This window comes from Apodemus sylvaticus, chromosome 15 (genome assembly GCF_947179515.1).
Source record: "Apodemus sylvaticus chromosome 15, mApoSyl1.1, whole genome shotgun sequence".
In the NCBI taxonomy this organism is placed as follows: domain Eukaryota; kingdom Metazoa; phylum Chordata; class Mammalia; order Rodentia; family Muridae; genus Apodemus; species Apodemus sylvaticus.
The window spans coordinates 68,286,544-68,311,459 of record NC_067486.1 but is presented as its reverse complement, the minus strand read 5'-3'; the positions used below and the strand labels follow the sequence as shown (position 1 = coordinate 68,311,459).

Sequence of the window (24,916 nt, the reverse complement as noted above, 5' to 3'; positions counted from 1 at the left end):
TTTGCTGGACGCAGGGCATAACTGTTTACCTGACATCACAGCTCCTGTTTGCCTCGGGCCTGTTGAAACTCAGGCCGACTGGATTTCAGTACGCTGCTGTATGTGGGAATAAAACCACCGAACGGCTCGCTGATTTTCTCCCTACTGTGTGTGATTAGCGGAAAGACGACTTTTGCTCCTTTCAGGTGTTGAGGTTGGGTAGGTCTCATTAGCATATGAAGATGGCTGCACCTAAAAACTCCATCCCTTCCTTAGCCGAATGTCAGTGCGGGATCTGTATGGAAATCCTCCTAGAGCCTGTAACTCTGCCTTGCAACCACACGCTCTGTAATCCATGCTTTCAATCGACCGTTGAAAAGGCCAATCTATGCTGTCCCTTCTGTCGCCGCCGAGTCTCTTCGTGGACTCGGTACCATACCCGAAGAAATTCTCTGATCAATGCAGACCTCTGGGAAATTATTCAGAAACACTACGCAAAGGAATGCAAGCTTAGAATCTCTGGACAAGAATCAAAGGAAATCAGTAAGTAAAATTAAGCATGTTTATTGGGTAAAAAGACCCAAAATCGTTTAGAAAGAGAACTATTTTTGTTTTTGTTTCTCGAGACAGGTTTCCTCTGTGTAGCCCTGGCTGTCCATGAACTCACTATGTAGACCAGGCTGGCCTCGAACTCAGAGATTCACCTACCTGTGCCTCCTGAGTGCTGGAATTAAAGGGACCCGCCACTACACGGCTGGAACTATCTTCTAATTTAAAGAAAAGAAAAAGAATGCTAAATAATCCAGAATCGTGAGGATTTGTGGGGTTTTTTGTTTTTTTGTTTTGTTATGTTTTTTTGGATTTGGTTTTTTCGAGACAGGGTTTCTCTGTATAGCCTTGGAACTCACTCTGTAGACCAGGCTGGCTGGCCTCGAACTCAGAAATCCTCCTGCCTCTGCCTCCCAGAGTGCTGGGATTACAGGCATGCCCCACCACCAGCGTTTTGTTGTTTTATAAGCCCTGTCCACACATCAGTTAAAGTCAAGGACAGAGTTTTATCACGAGTAATAATGGTCAAATTGTGTTCATCTGCTGTGAAGTAAGTTTTTTTTTTTTTAGACATGTTTTGAGACAAGGTTGTATTACTGTGTAGCATGGGGTAGCCTTAGCCTCACAAATACTGGAGTTGCAGGTGTGTAAAAACACACCTGTCTTTTGTTATGTATTATTAGTGAAGGTTTCCGTAAAGGGCAGAATAGTATTTTGTGGACTATATAGTAGTGAGGTCTGCCACTCTTATAACAAAAGCTACCGGAGACAATACATTAATTTACATTGCCCTTTGTAAATGAAGATAGTGCCCATGTTTCCATAAAATTTTATCCTGCTTAAGAACAGTTCTTTATCTGTGGAGGTAGCAGAATGAAGTAATTGCAGATACTTAGGGAGGGAAGTATGTGGGTGCATGTGCATGCGGTGCAGCAGGTGCATGCGGTCCCTAGAACAGAGTGGCCCAGTTGTAGGCTGCCATGTGAGTACTTGGAACCAACCAAACCCAGGTCCTCTGGAACAACAGTAAGCATTCTTAACCCCTGAGCCATCTCTTCAACTCTCAGAAATTTCTTAACTTTAAAAGAAGTTCAGTTGATAAATAAAAATAGCCAAGATATCAAGAGTTCAAAAGAGTCTACAAAAATGGAAGAAAATATTCGCAAATCATAGATGGTAAGAAAACAATGCCTAAATATAAGCAAGAGGATCACTGTAAATTCTAGGCCAGGCAGGGCTATGTTGTGAGACCCTCTTAAAAAATAACTCACCAGGAAAATAACCCACTTTAGAAAAAAAATCTTAGAAGGGCATCTACATTAAGAGTTAGCCAAGAGCCAGGCACTTCAGTGTCTATCTGTATAAAGGAAAATAATTTAGTGCAAATGAAAGGGTTTTTTTGAGTGTATAGTTCTGTTTTCAGATGACTCAAATATGAAAAGGAAGGCCCTTCCTCTTAATTGTCTTGGTAATAATGAGAACATTAGTACAAACTTGTAAAACATACAAAAATAGCAGGACAAAAAGGTAGACGCGCTGAAGTGTCATCAACGGATGGATAAACTAAATGTACATATCTGTAGCAGAATATATTATTCTTTCATTAAATGGAATTGTTAAAGTTGTAATGTGGGGTGAAGGCTTTGTTTGAGCTGTCGTTACTCAGGTGATTATATATGGAGAGCATTAACTTCATCATTGGGTCAGTCCACTGATAAGTTCATCCCAACTGGGCTGTTAGGTGAGGCCTGTCTGGAGAAAATATATTGGTCATTGGAAATGCCTTTGACCAGTATACATTGTTCCTGGTTCCTCCCTGTGTTTCTTTGCTTCTTGACTGAAGTTGAAGTGGACACCTCTCCTCTGCCACGCCTTGTCACAGTCATGTTTCTGTCTTGTACAGGCATAAAACCATAAATGTAAACCTCTGAATGAACCAAACTAAATCTTTCCTCTCTTAAGTTATTTAGGTGAGGCACTTTGTCATAACAATCTTGGCTAACAGGAACAAAACTGACAGGTTCTAGATGGTGGATAAAGAGGTACAGCCCAGGCTAGACTGAACTCAACAATCTGCCTGCTGCTTTCTTCAAGCTAGGACTGGAGGTCTGTGCTGCATGCCTTCTCCACCTCATGACTCTTTGAACTATTTTCTTGGTACTATTGAACTTTAAAATCTTCATTAAATTTCTAGATTGTAGGACTGGGATATGGGTCAGTGGCAGAGTGCTTTGGATTGGGTCATACATATACACACATTAGTTTTTAAAAATTAGAGCCAGCCATGGCAGTGGCAGTGCACACTTTTAATCACAGCACTCAGGAGTATCAGTTTCCTAAAACCAGAATACAGAGTACTACAAACTATATGAAAAAAAATTAAAATTTCCTACTAATTGTGGAGGTCAGAAGTCAAACTGAAACCAGGGCCTTTGACATTCCACACTACTTTGTAGCGTTTGATCTCTTCTGTGTGTTGGTGCTATGCCTGATGTATGGTTGTGTGCTGTGTACATGCCTGGTGCCTGCCAAGGCCAGAAGAGGATGTTGGATCTCTTGGAGCTGGAGTTAGAGATGTTCGTGAGCCACCATGTGGGTGCTGAGAATCAAACTCTGTCCTTTGCAAGAGCAGCCAGTGCTCTTAACCATGAGCCTTCTCTCTGGTCCCGTCCCCGTCTCTGAATGTCTTGATACCATCTCCCATTTGTGCATGTTTGTCTTTGTGTCCAAATTTGTTCCATATTTACAAGATACTAATCATGATTAAGATTCACCCCCAATGACCATAGTTAATTTGATTACCTCTAAAGGATTCCATCTCCAAATAAAACCCTATTCTGAAGCACTGGAGGTTAGAATCGGAATACAGCTCAACAGGATAATCTAAGGCTTCCTCTTAGAAAAACTACAAAACATTAGATAAATGGAAAATTCAAAGACCTAGCTGGGCATGATGGTTTGTGGCTTGTACTTCAAATTACAACAGAGGAATCTGAGGCAGGAGGATCACAGGTTGGAGGCTAGACTTTGTCTCAGTCTTTAAAAATTAATTTGCTCACACCTCCTTTTCCTCCCCCTTCACTCCTCTTCCTTAATCTCTTAGTATATTTGTTTTGTTGTTGTTTTTTTTGTTGTTGTTGTTGTCGTCATTTTTTTAAAATTACTCCCTTGGTAGGTTTCTATAGCCCAGGGCCTGGCGCATGCTAGATATAAACTCTGCTATTGATTTTCATCCCTAGTTCTGCCTTTTACAGTTATTTTAATAGAAATTGTGTGTGTGTGTGTGTGTGTGTGTGTGTGTGTACTAAGTTTTAATGGAAGGCCAAAGTTAGTTATAAAGTTCTGTGTTGCCCTAATCCTATTTTTTTCATGAAAACAGTTGATGAGTACCAGCCAGTTCGTCTGCTCAGTAAACCTGGGGAGCTGAGGCGTGAATATGAAGAGGAGATAAGCAAGGTGGGTGTGAAGGAGCTCAGTTTCCGTTCCTTTGTTTTGTTGAAAATGCCTTTGCTGTGCTTTCAATCTCATAAATCCTAGATTTACATATAGTACATGTTTATATAACATGTACTAAAAGTTTAGTAATTTTAATATACCTTATACCTGCACTATCCTTTCCTCCTCCCTATTAAAAAGTGTTTCGTTGTGTTATGACATAATATCACAGAAATCCTGCCTCTGCCTCTCAAGTTCTGGGATTAAAAGAGTATGCCAACTAAACTAACTAGAGGTCCCATTTTTATTTATTTTTTATTTTTATCTTATTTTATGTGTATGGGTTTTGCCAGCATGTATGTCTATGTATGTCTATGTATGTACGAGGGCATAAAGAGGGCATAGGATTCCTAGAAACTGTAGCCACTATGTAGGTCCTGGGAATCAAACCTAGATCCTCTGGAAGAGCAAGCAACTGGTGCTCTGAACTAATCTAATGAGCCATCTTTCTGGCCCAAGGGTCGTTAAATATTCAACCACAACAACAATAAACTAGTGTTTATTACTTTTATATAATTAGTGATGGGTGCTTTTTCTTTTCAGAGAGAGGCTCGCTCTGTGGCAGTGGCTGCTTTAGTACTTACTGTATGTAGTTAGTGGTCCTAAGCATTTTAAGTATAAGTACTTCTTTGATTTCCCTAGGATTTTTACCTTAAAAAGGGTGATAAAGAAGTGGTGGGTGTGGTAAGGAAAAGTATCCAGGGCGACTGAAGAGCAGAGTGGGAAAAGGTTTCACTTACAGCGAAGCAGTTGAGCTTCACTAGGTCCTATGACCTAGTGAGATGGGATCTTGATCTATATCGCAGGCTATCCTAGAACCCACTGTGTGACCTAGCTGGGTTGCCCTCACCTTGGTGATCCTCTGCCTGAGCCTCCTCGTGCTGGTATTATAGGTGACTGGCTACAAGTGAATTAGTAATTTTGGTTTGAGGAGGAAGCAGGAAAGCGGAGTAGAAAGAGGAGCTTGTCCAGGGCAGAAGCCCGCCATGGTCCTGTGTAAGGGAACGGGTGCTGGGGAGCAGCCATAGTTGACATTTCCTCCACCAATAAAATAATTGATTCCTGTGTCGTGGAAGTTCCTTTAGAAGTTTGAAGCTAGGGACTTTATGACTAGTTGGGAAACAATGAGACCCAACAGGCAAAGTGCTAGGAAGAAAATAAACCAGATCAGTATTTCTGGGGCAGCATGCTCTCCTCAAAGCAGGCCTAGTGCTTCTTTTTGTTAAAGGCCAGTTTTCTGAATTTATTTATTTATTTATTTATTTATTCCTTCCTTCCTTTCTTTGTTTTCGAGACAGGGTTTCTCTATGTAGCCCTGGCTGTCCTGGAACTCACTCTTTGGACCAGGCTGGCCTTGAACTTAGAAATCCGCCTGCCTCTGCCTCCCAAGTGCTAGGATTAAAGGCGTGTGCCACCACCGCCCAGCTCTCCTGAATTTATTTCAAGGGAGTATCAGTAGGGGCTTCTTTTCTAACTGGAAGTCTGTTGTGATGATGTATACTACAGCGGAACGCCGGCAGCTGTCCTTGACTTCACACTAGAGACTGTTTTTTGTTTTTTAAATTTTTTTGCCAGCTGCAGAAGGGTGGGAACGGCAAGAGAGGTTAAGACTGGTCTAGCAGATAAAAGAGCTCTTGACTTCCTGGAAGCACGGTTGTATGTTATTCATGGAGACATTATCAAACACACAAATGAATGAAACGCTGTGCTCTTAGGTCAAATCTGCCACAGAATGAAGCAAAGTTCTCAAGTAAATTGTAGAGGAGTAGAAACAGGCCTTACTCTTCCACACAACCAACTGGGAATCTGTTATAGTCTTCTGGCTTGAACTAGCTGTAGCAGTTCAACACTTTCCTAAGTGTCAATAGAATCAAAACATTTTACTCACCGAATATGACTTCCCTAAAGAAGACTTGTAGGGAAAGGGGTAGGGGTTGGAGATAAGATCTTAAGACCTAACCCAGGTTAGCCTTGCCCAGTGCGTTAGCAGCCCTGTACCCGACTCTGTCTCTTAAGTGCTGAGATTACAGGTGTGTAGTACCACACCCAGCTGAAGTCAAATGTTTGGTTCTTTCTTATTATGTGTGTACCTTTGCGTCCATGAATTAAGTCCAGAAATTGGTATTGGGAGTCTTCCCTGAACTTTCTCCAGGGAAGAAGCCCTGTTCTTTGAACCTCAGTCTCGTGGAACTTTAGCTCATCAATTCAACGGGATGGGCTAGCCTGTGGACACCTACAGGTACTGGGGATCCACATGCGGTTCCCAGTTCCTTATGCTTGGGTAGATGCCCTTCCCACATGGAGCCAGCTCCCCACCACCTTAGCTTCTGTTGTTGGCTATAAAGACAGTGTGTGTGCACAGGGAGTTCCTGTCCCGGACAGTTCTCCATCCATTCCTTTTAGGCAAAAGGTCTCCTGAACCTGGGACTTGCTGCTGCTGCTGCTTTTTTTTCTCAGCTAGTCTGGAAGCCAGTAAGCCTCAGTGATTCTCCTGTTTTTACAAATAAACACACACAAGTAATATTTAAAAATAAACAAGCTAGGCATGGTGGTGCATGTCTTTATTCCCAACACATTGGAGGTGGAGGCAGGTAGATCTCTTTGAGTTCCAGGACACCCAGGATTTCATAAAGAAAAGACTCCATCTTTAAAAAAAAAAACAAAGTAGCAGCAGCTGGGTATAGGATGTGCCTGCCCTGCTCCACCCTTGGAGACCATTGGTCTTAGGCGGCTTTCCGTGAACTGAGGAAAACCCTTGCATGTCTGTGCCACTGTGGTGGGAACTGGTAAGGATTGAGGGCAAGAGGTTTGAGTCTTTGACTGGCATGGACTTCCTGAGGGTATGGCTTTGATCTGGCTGTATAGGAGTTTGCCTGTGGAAAATTGAATTCATTGGAGATACATTCTTACTAGTTTTCACTTTAATTCTGTTATAATTATTGTGAAGTATGAGTATTTTAAAATTTCAGAAAGGGGTGTCCTTCATTATTTTTAAGGTGGAGGCTGAGCGACAAGCCAGCAAGGAAGAAGAAAACAAAGCCAGTGAGGAATACATCCAGCGGTTGTTGGCTGAGGAGGAGGAGGAGGAGAAGAGACAGACAGAGAAAAGAAGAAGTGAGCTGGAGGAGCAACTGAGAGGCGACGAGGAGCTGGCCAGGAGGCTGAGCAACAGCTTTGTAAGTTTGGGCGGACATGTGTCCGCCATCGGCACACATGCATCCGCCATCGGCACACATGCGTCCGCCATCGGCACACATGCGTCCGGCGGCGGCGGCAGCAGAGGAAGGCACCACAACAATTGCAAGTTTGATAGGATATCTTTGTTCTACTAAAGGAAAAAAAAATTTTTTTTTAAATTTGTGAGTATATACCACATGTGTTTGGGTGTCCCCAGGGCCAGAAGGGCATCAGATCTACCTGAATTGTAGGCACTTGTGAGCCACCTGACAAAGTTGCTAGGAAGTGACTTGGGTCCTCTCAAGAGAAGTAGGTGATTTAAACCTCTGAGCCATCTCTCCAACTCCAAGATAAATAATAGTAATAATAACAACAGACTATTCTTTTGTTTTTTGTTGTCTGTCTGTCTGTAGTCCTGTGCAATCTAGGAACTTCTTGTGTAGATCTCACAGAGGTCACCTGCCTCTAACCTCTCTTTTGAGTGCTAGTATTAAAGGTCTGTACACCACTCCCAGCCCAACAAACTTTTATGACTGCAACATTTTTGTGTATTGTTGCATATTTACTGTAGTTGGGTACATACAGAGTCAGGGTTATGGATTAAATCCCAGCATAGGCAAATAAGTTATACCCTCAGCCCAGTCCTATTTTAACATTTACTTAGTGTGTGGGCACCACATGAGTGGCAGTCAGAGGGCAGATTGCAGGAGTTGGTTCTCTCCTCCTCCTGTGTGGGTTCTGGGCATCAAGCTTGGGTCTCCAGGTGTGCAGCAAGTGTATTTACCCCTTAGCTGGTTCACTGATATATTGAGCCTGGATTTTGTTATTTTACTATTAAATGATTGCTTATAAAGAAAAATGAGCCGGGCGGTGGTGGCTCAAGCCTATAATCCCAGCACTCTGGGAGGCAGAGGCAGGCGGATCTTGAGGCCAGCCTGATCTACAGAGTGAGTTCCAGGACAACCAGGGCTACACAGAGAAACCCTGTCTCGAAAAAAACCAAATCCAAAAAACCAAAAAAAAAAAAAAAAGAAAGGACAATGAAAGGCAAGGTGGTTGTCTTTGTCAGGGTTTCTATTCTTGCACTAACATCTTGACCAAGAAGCAAGTTGGGGAGGAAAGGATTTATTCAGCTTATACTTCCACGCTGCTGTTCATCACTAAAGGAAGTCAGGACTGGAACTCAAGCAGGTCAGGAAGCAGGAGCTGATGCAGAGGCCATGGAGGGATGTTTCTTACTGGCCTGCTTCCCCTGGCTTGCTCAGCCTGCTCTCTTATAGAACCCAAGAGCACCAGCCCAGGGATGGCACCACCCACAAGGGGCTCTCCCCACTTGATCACTAATTGAGAAAATGTCCCACAGCTGAGTCTCAGGGAGGCACTTCCCTAACTGAAGCTCCTTTCTCTTTGATAACTCCAGCCTGTGTCAAGTTGACACACAAAACCAGCCAGTACAATGGTAAAGCATATGTTAAACCCTAAGGATTTTAGGAGTTAGTGCCTTAAAAGAGCCTGGGAGATAGAATACAGAGCTGTTGCACATGCTGTAGTGGTGAGCTGTATACTTAGGTTTCTTTTTAAATACAATTCCTGGGGGGGAAGGGAATATAGTGATGTTTAACTCCACTACTTTTGAAAAACACACATGAGAATATATTTTATCAAAATGAAGTATACCTAGAATTGTCTTTCATGACTCTTACCATTTATAATGTCCTTAAGCTTTCTGATCTTGTCTCTTTTGCTGTATTGCCTTTCCTCAGTTCGGAGTTAAAATGTAGATAGATACACTATCAGGAAATTAAATTACCCAGCTATGGGTTAATCCTAGCACTTTGGGAGGCTGAGGTAAAAAGATCATTTCTATTTCAAGGCCATTGTGAGCTACGTAGCTGAAACCCTGTCTACAAACAAACATACACACCAGAAGGTGCTGGGGGAAGGGAGGAAAGGAAGAAAAGAGTGATCGTCAGGTATGATAGATAGTAAGTGGATGATGAGTGGAATCAAGGTGGAGACATGGAAAAAGGAATTTGGAGTCACTTGGACTTGCTAAGTCTAGTTTTCACATGAGATCAGAGTAGATTTATTGAAATTTTAGTATAATTGTTGATTTATTGTAAACTTTTAGAGATGGATGAACAATTATGACTTCTTTCTATGTATAACTTTTGCTCCAGATATATTCTTGGCTCTGTAAATAATATTGTCCACAGTAGAGTAAGGTAGCTACACTAAACAAGGCTGTTGGACTGGCTCAGTGGCAGAGTGCTGCTTACACTCACAAAGAACCTAGGTTTGATTCTTAGCACCTATACGTCAGCCTACAGCCATCTCTTACTCTGGGTCCAGGTGTCCAGCACCCTCTTCTACCTCCCCAGCTGTCAGACATGCATGTGCTGCACAGACATGTGCTGGTGAAATAGTCATACATATAAAAGAAGGAAGTCTGTTTTAAAAAACAAAAAGCGAAACCATGAAATTATTGGCTAGGAGCTTAATTAGTATCTTCATTTATTAGAGAGTGTATTTGTGTGTGTTGTTTCATTTTATGTATACACATATATTTATATATAAGATGACAGTATTTATACTAACAATTGTAATTTAGACAAACTTGAATAGGCTTAATTTTGTTTATATAGGTATACCTTGATATCAATTAATTTTGGGATCTCATGCGCGCGCGTGTGTGTATGTGTGATGTGTGTGTGCGCGCGCATGCACGAGAGAGAGAGAGAGAGAGAGAGAGAGAGAGAGAGATATCAGTAGACAACTTGTGAGAGTTGGTTCTCTGTTTCTATCTTATTCGCCTTGAGATGGGACTCAGGTTTTCAGACTTAGTGGTCAGCACCTTTAACTACTGAACCATCTTCCTTCCATGAATTTTAAGTCATTACTTACGATCTGTAATACAATGTAAATGCTATATGGATGCCTTTGGCAAGGTCGTCTTGGGAATGAAAATGAAGCATATACATAGTAGTCTTTAAAGAACTTACAGAATTTAATTTTCGAGAAATGGTAAGAATTTTGAGTTAGGGGCTAGAGTGATGTCTGCTCTTCCAGAAGACCCAAGGTTCAATTCCCAGCACCCACATGGCAGCTTACAATTGTCTCTAACTCTAGTTCCAGGAAATCCGACACCTACACACACACACACACACAAGCAAGCAAGCAAGCAGAACACCAATGTACATAAAATAAAAATAAATTATTTGTCTTAGTTGGTGTTTTACTGTGAAGAGACACCATGGCCAAGGCAACTCTTAGACGGACAACATGCAATTGGGGCTGGCTCAGAGGTTCTGTCCATTGTCATCAAGGCGGCAGCATGGCAGTGTCCAGGCAGGCATGGTGCAGGAGGAGCTGAGAGTTCTACATCTTGTTCCAAAGGAAACAGGAAAAGACTGGTTTCCAGGCAGCTAGGATGAGGGTCTTAAAGCCAGTGACACACTTCCTCCCACAAGGCCACACCTCCCAATAGTGCCACTCCCTGGGCCAAGCATGTTCAAACTACCACATTATTTTAAAAACTTTTTAGGCCAGGCAGTGGTGGTGCGCGCCTGTAATCCCAGCACTCTGGGAGGCAGAGGCAGGCAGATTTCTGAGTTCGAGGCCAGCCTGGTCTATAGAGTAAGTTCCAGGCCAGCCAGGGCTACACAGAGAAACCCTGTCTCAAAAAAACCAAACCCAAAACACAACAAAAAAAAAAACTTTTTAAATTAAAAAGAATTTTGAATTAACATAATTCAAAAGCATTTTATTTCATTGAGTTCTTAATAAAATATCTTTGTTTTTCTTATTACTGAAGAACAGTAACTACGAGAGAAATATCTTGGCTTCTCCTTTGAGTTCCAGAAAATCAGATCCAGTCACAAACAAGTCACAGAAGAAAAATATAAACAAACAAAAAAGCTTCGGAGATATTCAAAAGTAAGTGAACATGGCTGTCACTTGTCCTTTGATCTGTACTGTATGTATGCTTTGGGTTATGTTCATACTGACTACCAAGTCAAGGTTTGTCAGTGAGCTTTTGTATGTTAAAGGTTTACTTATTTACTTATTTTTTGTGTGTTTTAAGTGTTTTGCATGCATGTAAATGTATGGAATGTGTGCCTGGTGCCCTTAGATGCCAAGAGACGGCACTGGATTCCATAGTAGTGAGTTATGGATGTCTGTGATGCATAGAGTAGGCAGTGGGAGCTGACCCTGGCTCTGCATCAGACATGGCGGCAAGGACGTGTACCTGCTGGACCATCTACCACCAAGCTGTTTTCATTGAAATCTTGAGCCAGACGGTCAGTGGCAGCACATGCCTTTACTCCCAGTACTGCCGGGCGGTGGTGGCGCACGTCTGTAATCCCAGCACTCTGGGAGGCAGAGGCAGGTGGATTTCTGAGTTCGAGGACAGCCTGGTCTACGGAGTGAGTTCCAGGACAGCCAGGGCTATACAGAGAAACCCTGTCTTGAAAAAAACAAATCCAAACAAAACAAAGCAAAACAAAAAAATCCCAGTACTTAGGAGGCAGAGGCAGGCAGACCTCTGAGCATTGAAGGCCAACCTGGACTACAGAGCTAGTTCTAGAGTTGTTCTAGTTCTGTGTAGCCAAGGCGACACAGGGAAACCCTGTCTCGAAAAAAAACAAAACAAAAAAATTAAGAGCTAGAGAGATGGTTTAGTAGTTAAGAACACTTGTTGCTTTTTCAAAGGATCCAAGTTCAATTCTCAGACTTAAATCAGGTGCAGTAGCTCATAACCCACTCAGGGAATACCATGCACTTTTCTGGCCTCTACAGAAAATGAAGCATACAATCATACAAACATACATACATACATAAATGAAAATAAAATGAATCTTTAAAACATGTGGGGGTTGGAGAGATGGCTCAGAGATTAAGAGCACTGACTGCTCTTCCGAAGGTTCTGAGTTCAAATCCCAGCAACCACATGGTGGCTCACAACCATCTGTAACAAGATCTGATGCCCTCTTCTGGTGTGTCTGAAGACAATTACAGTGTACTTACTTACAATAAATAAATCTTTGAAAAACAAATGTGGGCTGAAACTGGGCATAGTACATATACATGTATGTTCCTTTAATCCCAGCATTTGGGAGGCAGAGGCAGGTGGATCTCTGGGCTCTAGGACAGCCAGGCTACACAGAGAAGACATGTCTTGAAAAAACAAACAAAATCTCCTATTTTGTTTTTTTGTTGGTTTGGTTGGTTTGGTTTTAGCTTTTTTTTTTTTTTTTCTTTTTTTCTTTTTTTTTTTTTTTTGTTTCTTTTTTTTGTTTGTTTTTGTTTTTGTTTTTTTGTTTTTTCGAGACAGGGTTTCTTTGTATAGCCCTGGCTGTCCTGGAATGGTTTTGGCTTTTCAAGATAGGGTTTCTTTGTGTAGGCTTGGCTGTCCTGGAATTGGCTCTGTAGACCAGGCTAACCTTGAACTTATAGAGATCCGCCTGCATCAGCCTCTTAAGTGCACCACCACTGCTGGGACAAGCCCCCACCCCTTTTATTTATTTATTTATTTATTTATTTATTTTAATTTATTTTTTATCTATCTATCTATATCTATCTATCTACCCCATCTATCTATCTATCTATCTATCTATCTATCTATCTATCTATCTATTTATTTATTTATTTATTTATTTATTTATTTTGAGGCTAGCCTGGTCTACAAAGTTAGTTTCAGGACAGTCAGAACTGTTACAAAGAGAAACTATGAAGAGAAAAAAACAAAAATAAAAGGAACTCTTTTTAAAGTAAGAAATGAGGACTGGCTAGCTAATGTACGTGTAGTCATGTGCCAAAAATCATCAAACCCATTATACATACACAATAATAGTAAGAGATGAGAAACTGAAGTCTGTATAAAGAGAGAGATGAAGAAGAGGCCCTATAGGGAGGGAACTTTATAACCAAACCTCCCCCCAACATACGCATTAAACCAAGTAGCATGTATGTGAAAGTGCATCAGTCTGAACCTATTTCGTAAGGGATTTCTGCATGTCAAAATAACCCTTTGGAGTAAGGACTAGACTGTGTGCACAAGTGCCAAATGGTGTGGCACATGAATCCCCACACTTATAAGACAGGCTCTGTAAATTTGAGGCCACCCGAGTCTACATGTGGATCTTCAGCACAGCCAAGGCCCTGTTTTGGAGACCTTTTATAGAACACTATCTCAATTAAAAAAAAAAAAGAGGAGGAAGAAAACCTCTTTCCAAACAGTCCCATATACCTTCTTGCTCTCTTTCAAATTCATGGCCTCTTTTTCATTAATTGTTATTACATGCATGTGTGTATGCTCACATACATATATATATATATTCCTGAGTATTATCTGATCAGTCGCTATACCGTTACTTGTAGGGTGTTTTCAGGGTTGACCAGTTGGCACTGGTGACTAATTGTTGGGCTCTCCCTGGGGCAGAGTGTGCTCTCCCCCTCTCAGGCTTGTTTGCCAGGGCAACACAGAGGGATGCTTCAGATTGCCAGGAGGGCCTTCTAGGGCTGCTTCATACAGAGTTCCAGAGGGGAAGCTAAGTTCCCAGAGGAGGATAATAAAATCCTCTCATAAATGTCAGGCTGTCAGAGGCCTCCGTGGTCTCATGCAGTTCAGAGAAGAGCGTATGAAATGTGTCAGCTCTGGGTTTGTACTAACTGTCACCAATAAACCTTTTTACCGTGGGAGAGAATTGGTTTAAAGTAATAACAAGTAGCTGTTAACATGCATGAGAACCTGGGTCCCTGCTGGAAGAAACAATAAAAGCCATTTCTCTCGCTCTTAATTAAAAAAAAAAAACGCCAAAATTTCTGGCAAGACATAATTGCCCTCTCTTAAAATAATGACTTGTTATTTTTGTTGTTGTTGTTATTTGGTTATTTTTTTGAGATAGAGTTTCTCTGTGTAGCCCTGGCTGTCTTGACCTCAGGAGTGCTCTGCCTCCTAAGGACTGGGATTAAAGATGTGCACCACCACTGCCTAGCCTAAAATGATGTTTGTGAATTTTGAGAAACTTTATGATCTTCCATTGTTTGATCATATTGACCTTTAAACCTTTTTCAAAATTTAGGAGATATTTAATACGACCTTTTCTTCCTTTTCTGTTTTTACACTAAAATACAGAACTGAATCACCCCTACCTCTGCCCCGTGCTGTGTTACATGGCAGGAAGCTTGGGCCTCCTGTGTGCTAGCCAGGAAGTCTTGCTGTCCTGGAATACTCGGGGTTTCAAATTTTATCTTAAAGTTGACCTGAGACCTGGAGAAGCTCCAGTAAGATAGCAAACATAACCTTTAGGCATAAGTGGTTCATCAACCTCTTACCATATTGAATGTTCAAAACATCAAAGTTTTAGTAAATATTAACCATGATTTTGTTTAAAGGTATTTGTCACCTAAGTCGAAGCCTGGGACGGCTTGGGCCTGTGATGCTGTGCTTGGAGGAGACAGCCGAGAGGCTAAGGTATGCTGGTGCTCCAATGGGGAGGGCCGTTGAGCTTGGCTCAGTTTTCTCTAATGGACCCAGGGTAGACACTTTGTCTCTGTTGTCTGAGGAGCTCTGCCTTGGCTCCCAGTGGATGCCTCCTTAAGAAATACACCAACAAGTGAGCTTCGCTGTGTCCAAGTAAAACTTTCTCTTTTAAGATTTTATTGATTTAATTTCAGAGATTTTGAATTTTTTTTCTTTCAAAAGAGAAAAAATTCTCTGTGTTGCCCTGGCTGTCCTGGATCTGGCCTTGTAAAACTGGCCTTTGTCTCCTAAGGGCTGGAGTTAAAGGCTCCAACTTGGTTTTATATGTGTTGGTACTCTGCCTGTGTGTGTATGTATGTATTCGGGTGTGGGTCCCTAGAACTGGAGTTAGAGACAGTTGTGAGCTGCCATGTGGTTGCTGAGAATGAAACCCAGGCCCTCTGGAAGAATGGCCAGTGCTTTTAACTGCTAAGCTATCTCCGTTCTTCCTACATGTGTAATTTGTACAACACATGTGGATGCCTGGGGCCCAAGAAGGTCAGAGAGAGCATTACCTTAGTACTGGAGTAAGGTTTTGAGCTGCCATGTGGGTGCTAGGAATCAAACCTGAATCCTCTGCAAGCGCAGCAACAAGTACTCTTAAGCATTGAGCCAGTCCCCCTGCCCAAAACTTTGTGTTCAGACATAGGCATAGGCCAGATTTGGCTTATGGGCCATGGTTTCTTTCTTGTTTGTTTGGTCTTGTTTTTTTCTGGACAGGGTTTGTCTGGGTGTTCCTTTGGCTATCCTGTAACTTACTCTGTAGACCAGGAAGGCCTCAAATTGACAAAAGATCTGACTGCCTCTGCATCCTGAGTGCTGGGATCAGAGGTGTGTACCACAACTGCTTGGCTGGGATGGGCCATAATTTTTAATCTCTGACTAACATAAAATTTACACAATTGAACTGGTTACCTGTGGCTCCTGTTTACCTAGAAGACTTTCAGATGCAAAGTAGTGCATTTTAGGAGGGCAATATTAGGCATATATGTTAAGGAGGAGTCCTCACAACTGAGACTCTAAGCACTGCCTAAAACATGATACCAAGCAAGAGTGTGATGTTCTCAAACCCCATGTCAGTGTCTTCTGGACAGGGTGGTGTGGACCTATAATCCTTTCACACAGGAGACTGTGGCCAGAAGATTATGAATTGAACTGTATAACAAGTTCCATGCTAGTCTAAACTACATAGTAAGACTGTTTTTTTAAAAAAGTCAATATTTCTGGTAAAATCCCAAGTGTACAGCTCCCAAGGGTCCTGGAAAGGAATAAACTTAGAGTTTTTTGGTTTTTTTTTTTAAAGTCACTTCAAGCTTTGACTTGAAAAAAATGTATTTTGCCTGTATGTCTGTGTGCTGGTACTTGTGGAGACCAGAAGAGGGCAACAGTTCCCTTGGAACTGGAATTAAAGATAGCTGTGAACTATCCTATGGGTGTTGGAAATTCAGTCTAGGTCCTCTGGTGTACAGCCAGTTTCTTAGCCACTGACTCATCTCTCCAGACCGGCAAATTAAGTTTTTTACCCTAAGAACTAGGTAAAAGAAAGTGTGTATTTTTGCTAACCTCTCATTTAGTATTTTAATGTTGAATGTAGGCAACAAACCACAGTACTAGTAATAGTACTTGACTCTGTCACTGAGAGAAAACACAGGTATTGTCTAGGAATGGTAGCACAGCCAGGACTTGGGAGAGCCTGGGAAGCAGAGTGGTGCTGGAAATGTAGGTCAGTAATCGTCTGCACAGAGTGAGCTCCATATTTGATCCCCGGCACCAAGGGAAGGAGAAGGGAGAGAGGAGGAGACATATTTGCTATGAATTTCTTGAGTGATTCTCTCTTCCTTAATATACGAATAATTCAACTTGCTACTATATCTTATTTATCAATAAAAACCTTTTGTGGTTTAAGAAATTAAACAAAAAACAACAACAATAAAAAGCTAGTATTGCCAGGCGGTGGTGGCGCACACTACCATTGCTACCATCAAGAAAGAGAGGAGAAGGTGAGGAAACAGTGATTGTGTCCAGTGACCATTCATCTAATATACCCGTGTAGCTGGCTTATGTTTTCCCTTTATTTACTCGGGAATTTTGTTTTCTACAGGAAACTGACAGTAGTGACATGAAGAGCCCTGTGTTGCAAGATGCGGAAATTGAAAACAGTATGCCAACACTTCCTCCTCGGATCTGCCTAGAAACTCAAGAACAAGGTTCAGAGTCTTCTGCAGAGTTACCTGTAGGAGACACTGAACAGTGCCTTGAGGGAAAAGTTGAAACAGTATCAACCAATCCTGATGATTTATTTATTGTAAATGATGATGGACCTAGAGCCACAGTTCCTTACTCTAATGAAGCTGCGGTTAACCTTTCTAGAAAAATAGAGAATGAAGAGTACTCTGTGTCAGGTGTCACCCAGTTAACTGGGGGCAGCAGAGCTCCAACGGAGAGTAGAGTGTATCACTTACCAGTAGAAAAAGAGATTTCCGAAAGCGAAAGCCAGGAGTCTGTGTTTGAAGAAGTATTGGATCCATGCTTTTCTGCAAAAAGAAGGAAAATACTCTTCAAATCTTCCTCAGGTGAAGAAGAAACAGAAGTGAATTTCACACAGAAACTGATAGATTTGGAGCACATGCTTTTTGAGAGACATAAGCAAGAAGAGCAGGACCGATTGTTAGCATTACAGCTGCAGAAAGAGGCAGACAGAGAGCAGATGATGCCTAACCGGCAGAAAGGCTCCCCAGATCAGTACCAGCTGCGCACATCTTCACCCCCAGACAGGCTGCTGGGTAGACAGAAGAAGAACGCCACAGATAGGAACTCCCTAAAGCAAACTAATGCAGAGCATTCAAAATCTAAGAAGAGCACAAAAGGTGAATATTGGGAACCCTTTAAAAATGCATGGAAGGATTCAGTTAATGGAACAAAGGTGCCAACTTGTACTAAAGATAATTGTAATGTATCTAAAAGTGCCTGTCCCCTACAGCGTAGAAATTCACAGAAAAGCATTCTTCAGATGTTTCAGAGCTAGCCAAGCAAAGCATGGGGAAAGAGATGTATATACAGTAAAGCCGTGCTGCAAAGCCAGCTCTTCTGTTGTAGCACCCTGAGCTGTGCCACTAGGTTCTGCTCAGCAAGCACACTCACTGTCTTTGAGGTGTGGTTACAACAAAGGAATGGACAAATGTGTTTCTGCAAAAGTCAGGGAGAAGGAAACATCCTTGAGAACTATTTCCATTGTCAATAACTGCTGTGTTCCAAGTGTGACATCTTTACAGGTATAAAAACACCGTGGTCAGGATCTTCAGTTGCCATTTCCCTTTCCAAAGCTTGTATGGCCTTTTTCTTTTTTAATGAATGGGTAAGGAATCCGCACAGGTATCTTCCATAACACTAATCAGTTCCCATCCTAGTTTTAATTCTAAGCATGTTATCATTTCCTTTGATTTAAAATGGCTTAGTATCAACATCAGTTACAGAAAAGCTGCTAGATTGTTAATGCAAGGGTTTAAGAGTGGGTGGGCTGAGTGGTGGATTGGTAGGTAGGGGAATCCCTGGACTGAACGGGCAATCAGAGACTGACTCCAGCTTGGGCACCAGGCTTCTTGTGGCCAAACATTCTCCTTAATCCCTTTAATTGGCAGAAAATATTTAGAGTTTACAGCTTTCACGCCATGGCATCTTGGTATGAAAGGGCAAATTGGTATATTTTTACTGATCTCTTCTAGAAAAAAAATAAATTATTGTAAGAAAATTATACTGTGCTCTGCTGTTGAACACCTGACATTACCAGCCTTATTGCTTACTGGTTTGTCTGTGCACAGAGGGAAAGTGGTGTGTGGGATTTGTCTTGGATTACTCTGGAATCCAGGCGCAACTGACATCATCTTGTGCAGTTGAGTTTCTGCTATCATCTTTTGTTAAGACAATTTAGCAAGCTGTAGTTTCAGTAGACTTTCCTATGGTGTCCTGGCTCCATTTATGTCCATGAACCTAAATAAACTGTCCTAATGCAGTGTTTGGCTTTATCCACATTTTTGTCATTTGAATTTTTTCTTCCGAGTTTTGAAACTTTTATGTTTATCCTGGCAAATTTTTTCTCTAAAAGCAGTTTAACTTAATGCTTTAAGAAGATAGTGTTGTGACTTCAAATTAGAAATTATCACATTGAATCTTTGTGCAAAAGTTCATGACCAAAAAAGGAATAAGAAGAACATTCTGCTATGATACAGTGAGAATTTATCTATTCATCATCAATTTGTCCATGGGGAAACTGTCCTGATTGAACTTGTTTTCAGGCTTTAGGTTCTCTGTTAGCCTTTTTGTTGTTCTTACTGTTGGTGCCTTAGGGTTAGAAAGCATTAGATTTTTTAAATTGGTCATTAGTGAACTTTTTCCTCATTTTTTCTGGAAAATATTTAATATCTCAGTATTATAGCTGTGCATTAAAATAAAAAAGGATGCCTGGCATAGTGGCACAGCCTAATTAATCCCAGTACTTCAGAGGCAGGGGGAATCTCTGAGTTCTTTTTAAAAAAAAATTAATTAAAAGAATGATTAATAAAAATTGACTCTCATGTTTATTTTACTACATGTTAATAAAAAATGGCTACAAACCAGGCATGGTTGTACGTGCCAACCCTATCAAGGCTAAGCTGGATTTTGGTGGCCAAGCAGGGCTGCGTTCTATCTGAGCCACATTCCCAGTCCAAGTGAGTGAAACTCAAAACCTAAAACAAAAATTGGTTACATAAAAATTAGACATGTATTATAACAAAATTCCATGAAACTTAACATAGTTGCTATGCATAGTGCCACACTCCCTTTATCCCCCACTCTTGTAAGGCGGGCGGGCGGGCAGGCAGACTGCTGAGGTAGAAGGAAGGCAGCCCTGGTGTACGCAGACCCTGTCTGCCTGCATTCATTTATTGTGAGGGTCAGCAGCTGTGTGTGGCAGCGCGTTTGAAGAGCTGGTCCTTCCAACATGAAGGTTGTGGGATTGTACTAGGGAGCCATCTTGCTGCTCCTAAGAGGCATTTCTAATGAAGTTTAAGGATTAAGAGAAGGAAAGGCACTTAAGAAAAACAGAGTCATCTCTTTAATACTTTGGAATTCTGAATCATGCTAAAAATATCTAGTAAAAGTAGCCTTAAATGTTCTTAAGATATTTCATGGTGTCCATAAAGCTCCGCATGTGATTTTGGTCTTGTTTGGCTTTTTAGTTTTTTTATGTTATATTATATTTTAATGGGTATTAAATTATGTCATTTTCATTCATACATGTATGTAGTGTGTTTTGATCCTACTCATACATCCCAGCTCCCCTCTTAACAGTATAGTATAACCTGGCCTTGAACTTCTGCTTTTCCAGCATCAGCCACCACAACCAGGTAATTTTTAGAATTTTAAATTAGAATTTTTCAGCATGGAAAAAAATAGAGCATTGAAATATTTTTTTTTGGATTATTTTGTTTTGATTATTTTTTTTCATTTGAAACAAAATTTGGTCTTTCAGGGTAGGATTGTGGCAGATCTACACAGTCCTGTTGTAAACAGGGAGAAAAACTGCATTGAAAACAATGCAAGGGGGCTGGAGAGATGGCTCAGTGGTTAAGAGCACCGGCTGCTCTTCCAGAGGTCGAGTTCAAATCCCAGCAGTTAATGACGCCCTCTTCTGGTGTCTGAAGAGAGCTATGGTGTACTTATATACATAAAAAAGGAAAGCAGGAATGGGGGGGAGGGGGGAAACAATGCAAGGGACACCGGTTTCACAACTTCGAATGGGCAGGAAGGTCAGGAGTTCTAGGCTACATGGAGTAAGCCAGCCTGAGATTTATAGCTTCTCTGCCCTGGAGTTTTTTCCCCAGCATCTCAAAAATACAAACTGAACAACCTCCCCACAGTTATATTGACAGTAACAACTGCTGAAGAGAGAAGAGCCTTTGGTGGAGCGACCTGCAGGTTGGACAGGAAGTTCACTGCATGCAGCTTTAGTAAGCTCATTCTGGAGTGAGCTTTTCAGTGTGGGAGTCAGCAGCTGCCTTGAGTCACCACGTGCCTATAAGCAACCTCTCCTCACCATGCTTCTGTAGGTAGCCTCAAAAACTACTGGTTAACAACAACAAAAAAAAAATGAAGGAAGCACAACCTACAACTGGGTCTATTACAAAAAAGAAAAAAAAAAAAAAAAGCCAGGCTGTGGTGGTACACACCTTTAATCCCAGCACTTGGGAGGCAGAGGCAGCGGGATTTCTGAGTTCGAGGCCAGCTTGGTCTACAGAGTGAGTTCCAGGACAGCCAGGGCTACACAGAGAAATTGTGACTTGAAAAAACAAACAAACAAACAAAAACCCCATGCATTTAATTCTAGTGTTCCTGAAGAACTCTCACAGAGTTCTAGGCCATCCTTATCTCCATAGAGGTTCCAAGCCCTCCAGGGCTGGAGATAGTGCTATATGAGATCTTGGTTTTTTGTTTTTCGTTTCTTTAAAGCAGGGACTGGACATAAAGGTCATCAATTATAAGAGCTGCTCTTCCAGAAGACCTGGATTCAGTTTTCAGCACTCAAATGGCAGCTCACAACTGTAACTCTTCTGGCCTTCCTGGGCACAGAAACACGTGCAGGCAAAACACAATTGGAAAAGAAGTAAAAATGAAACCACAACGAGTATTCAATCTCCTGGCTATCCAGGTGATGATGTTGGAGCCAAGGAGATTGTTCCGGCTTGGAGGGGAGGAGCTACCCAATGCATATTGAAGACCTGAGGGGAAAGTATCCTGGCTGTTGGAGGCAAGGAATACCACAAGTCACACCTCACAACAAACCTCAGACATGTTGGGAGAGACACTAGGGCGACTGCCTCTGCCTGAGCAAAACACAGCAGGGAACTAAGAAAACAGACTTATGTAGAGTTTCTGTGTGTGTGTGTGCACACGTGCACACATGCGCGTGCATGCACACAAGTGCATGAACACACATTTTTCCTGGGTTGGATATTGGTGGAATTTCAACTCTAGCTTTTTGGTATGCCCAACCAGGGGTTTATGTTTTTGTTGTTGTTAGCTCCATAATTGGTAGGTTTTAAAAAACCAGGACGTGAGCTTGGATTTTGTACCCCATAGGAGAACACTGAAACTAATAGAGGAGGTAATTTTTTGCGTCCTAAGTTATCAGCTCAGGTTGTGGGAGAGGATAGATCCTGCAGGCCTCTGAGGAGGAAGTGCTTCCACTCTTGTATCTCTGAGATGGCCCCATTAGTCTACTGGCTGAGCTCGAGGGCTCCAGCTGGAGGCTGGAGTCAGACTGGCACTACTGTGACAATGATAAGAAAACCAGACAAGCTGGTGGTGGCTCTGCTCTAGAAGAACACATGGCAGCTCACAATGTAACTCCAATGCCCAGTTCCAGGGAATCCACCACCCTCTTCTGATCTCTACAGACCCTGCACACACATAGTGCACATACATACATGCAGGCAAAACACACATACACATAAAATGTAAATAGCATAAAGCCTTTTTCTTTGGGTGGGAGGCAAAACAGCATCTCGTGTAGCCCAGGCTGGCCTGGGACTTGCTATGTAGCTGAAGATGACCTCAAACTACTGATTCTACTAAGTTTCGGGGTTTTAACTGTGTGCGACCACACCTGGGTTTTTTGTTATTTTTTATTTTTTGAATTTTAATCCAGCAGCCATTTACTCTTATCCCCAGTCTATTTTTAAACTTATATTTCATTTTTCAAGACAGGGTCTCTTTGTGCAGCCTTGGCTGTCCTGATACTCTGTAGACTAGGTTGGCCTGGAACTTGGAGTGTCACCTGCTCCTACCTCTCGTGTTGGGATTAAAGGCATGTACCACCATACCCAGCTCAAAATCCTTTTCTTTATAGGAAGCCAAAGCAAAGGAGTCTGGGAATTTTAAGTCATAGCATGCCATCTTTGAGCTGAAAAACAAACCACACATTTTCCTTTAATAGATGTGGCTAAGATGACCGGAGACCTCTTTCTACTCATCAACAGTCTCCGTTATCCCAGGATGTCTATGTTCTTGAATTCTCTAGGTAGTTTAGGATGATCTTCAACTTCTGGTCCCCCTGCAAAGCCTAAACAAATCTGGGGTTTTGTTGTTTTGTGGGTTTTTTGTTTGTTTGTTTGTTTTTGTAGAAACTCCATTTTGTACAAGACCAGGAGGCTAAACTCCAATTCCAGTAAAAACATCCTAAGAGTCCTCCTAAGCAAGCATCCAATGACAACCCACAGCCCCCCTTAGCAACAGCCGGTCAGGCTACAGTAGCAGGGTCAAGGTGCACTTAGATAACTTCAGACTTCCTGCAGAGAATAGAGAACCTGGCCATCCTGTTTGTCGGGTGGTTTTGTCCCTGTGTCCGGTTCCTGCAGATCACACCAGAGATGCAGTCTTAAAAATACTAACTTGCTACTGGACGGTGGTGGTGCAGGCCTGTAATCCCAGCACTCTGGGAGGCAGAGGCAGGTGGATTTCTGAGTTTGAGGCCAGCCTGGTCTACAGAATGAACTCCAGGACAGCCAGGGCTATTCAGAGAAACCCTGTCTTGAAAAAACCAAATCCAAAAAACCAAACCAACCAACCAACCAACCAAACAAACAAACAAAAAAAAAAACCAAAACTTTTTTGCTGACCCGTGTAGAAATTCCCCAAGCTTACTGTAACCACAATAAATACCCTGTACCCCTAGACTCTGCTCTCACTCTGACCCACTGTGGCAGTAACAGAGACCTTACTCGGGAGCTTGTAATAAAGATCTTTATGTGTTTACACTGGAATTGGCTTTGGAGTACACTGCATCTTGGACATAACACTCCCATTCTATGGACTGAACACAGGGCTTCAGTCACATGTAAGTACACTATCAATGAGCAGCATTCTCAACTCAGATGCCTAGAAATATCTAAACCCTTGGGAGGCAGAGGCAGGCAGATCTCTGAGTTTGAAACTATCTTGGTCTATATAGTGTCAGATCCCTTGAGAAATTCCTTTTCCCAAAGTCTGGCATTTAGACAAAAGCCAGCATTCACTAAGGGACTTGAAGATAGTTTCTACTTGCTAAAATGAATCATGCTCTCTGACAAAAGGGACCTGTGGCTCTTCCAAGAACTGTGGTGGCATTAGCATGTCAGCCTCTAGGCTCCCTTGGTCCCAAGCCACAAGCCCCCGCCCAATTCACAGGCTCCCTTTCCCCCAGGTACCCATTCCCATATAGCCCCTACCTCCAACCCCATTGCTCCTCCCTGTCTTCCCAAGAGACAGCTTTAGCAGATTGAAATAAGCTTCTCCACCCGTGGGGCAACTATTTTGGTTTTGTTTCTTTACTGCATTTCATTCAGTTTGCTTTTTGAGGCATGGTCTCTGTGTCCCTGGCAGTCCTGGAACTTGCTCTGTGAGTGACAATGAGGGCGTGAGAGCACTCCGAGGTATGATTGTGAAGAAGAGTTTATATATATAAACTCTTATATATATAAGAGGGAGAAAACAGCCAGAGGCATACTGAAGAGTCTAGACTGAACATGGCCAACAGAATAGATCTGCCATGAGAGAGGAAAGTGGGGGTGAGCTACAGAGGAAGAGGAGAGGAGATCAGGGGCCAAGAGGACCAAGAGGGCCCATGGGAACCAAGAGAATGTGGAGCCAAAACAGCTAAATGTAAGAAGCAGAGGCTGGAGAGACGTGAAGCCCGGCTTCTGGGCAGGAGAGGTTTAGGTGGGGGGTGGGTAGGGAAGAAGACTGCCTCCATCTTAGGTTTGAAAGCCATTTTATAATAAAGACAAACTGGGTTCATTCCTGTTTATGATTAAATCTCTCTCTCAAGGATTGAGCTATGCTCTATCTACCTGTAACCTTAACTGCAAATGGTTCTGGACTGCCTGTTGTAGGAAATGGCAACCATGTTCTTGTTTGAAAAGTTATGACCATCTTGAAACCCTACCTTTGTTCAGAAGGTTATAAGAACTTGTTATGATGAGTGCCTTGTATAACCACCTTGTTATACTGCTTCTATAACCCCACCTATTTGCCTTCCAGATCTCCCATTTGAAACCCCCCTCCCCCGAGCTTTGAAAATATTGCGCTCTCTCTCTCTCTCTCTCTCTCTCTCTCTCTCTTATTTTATTTTATTTTTTTTGTTTTTTGTTTTTTGTTTTTCAAGACAGGGTTTCTCTG

At 42.1% G+C, this 24,916-nt stretch overlaps 1 protein-coding gene across 1 annotated transcript; it reads left to right on the top strand.

The window, feature by feature from the left end:
* The first annotated feature begins 215 nt into the window (after positions 1 to 215).
* Rnf168 (ring finger protein 168) lies at positions 216 to 19,996 on the top strand. The gene is made up of 6 exons (XM_052158397.1): positions 216 to 522; positions 3,908 to 3,984; positions 7,020 to 7,199; positions 11,015 to 11,136; positions 14,599 to 14,677; positions 16,827 to 19,996. The coding sequence occupies exons 1-6, from the start codon at positions 216 to 218 to the stop codon at positions 17,748 to 17,750; spliced, it is 1,689 nt and encodes a 562-aa protein (XP_052014357.1). The 3' UTR covers positions 17,751 to 19,996.
* The last annotated feature ends 4,920 nt before the right edge of the window (positions 19,997 to 24,916 follow it).

What these genes read in the sequence shown, in the direction of transcription:
- Rnf168 (XM_052158397.1), top strand. Translation starts at nt 216, where the DNA reads ATGAAGATGGCTGCACCTAAAAACTCCATCCCTTCCTTAGCCGAATGT. An exon ending in ACAAGAATCAAAGGAAATCA is followed by an intron (nt 523 to 3,907) that starts GTAAGTAAAATT and finishes TCATGAAAACAG; the next exon opens with TTGATGAGTACCAGCCAGTT. An exon ending in GGAGGCTGAGCAACAGCTTT is followed by an intron (nt 7,200 to 11,014) that starts GTAAGTTTGGGC and finishes TTATTACTGAAG; the next exon opens with AACAGTAACTACGAGAGAAA.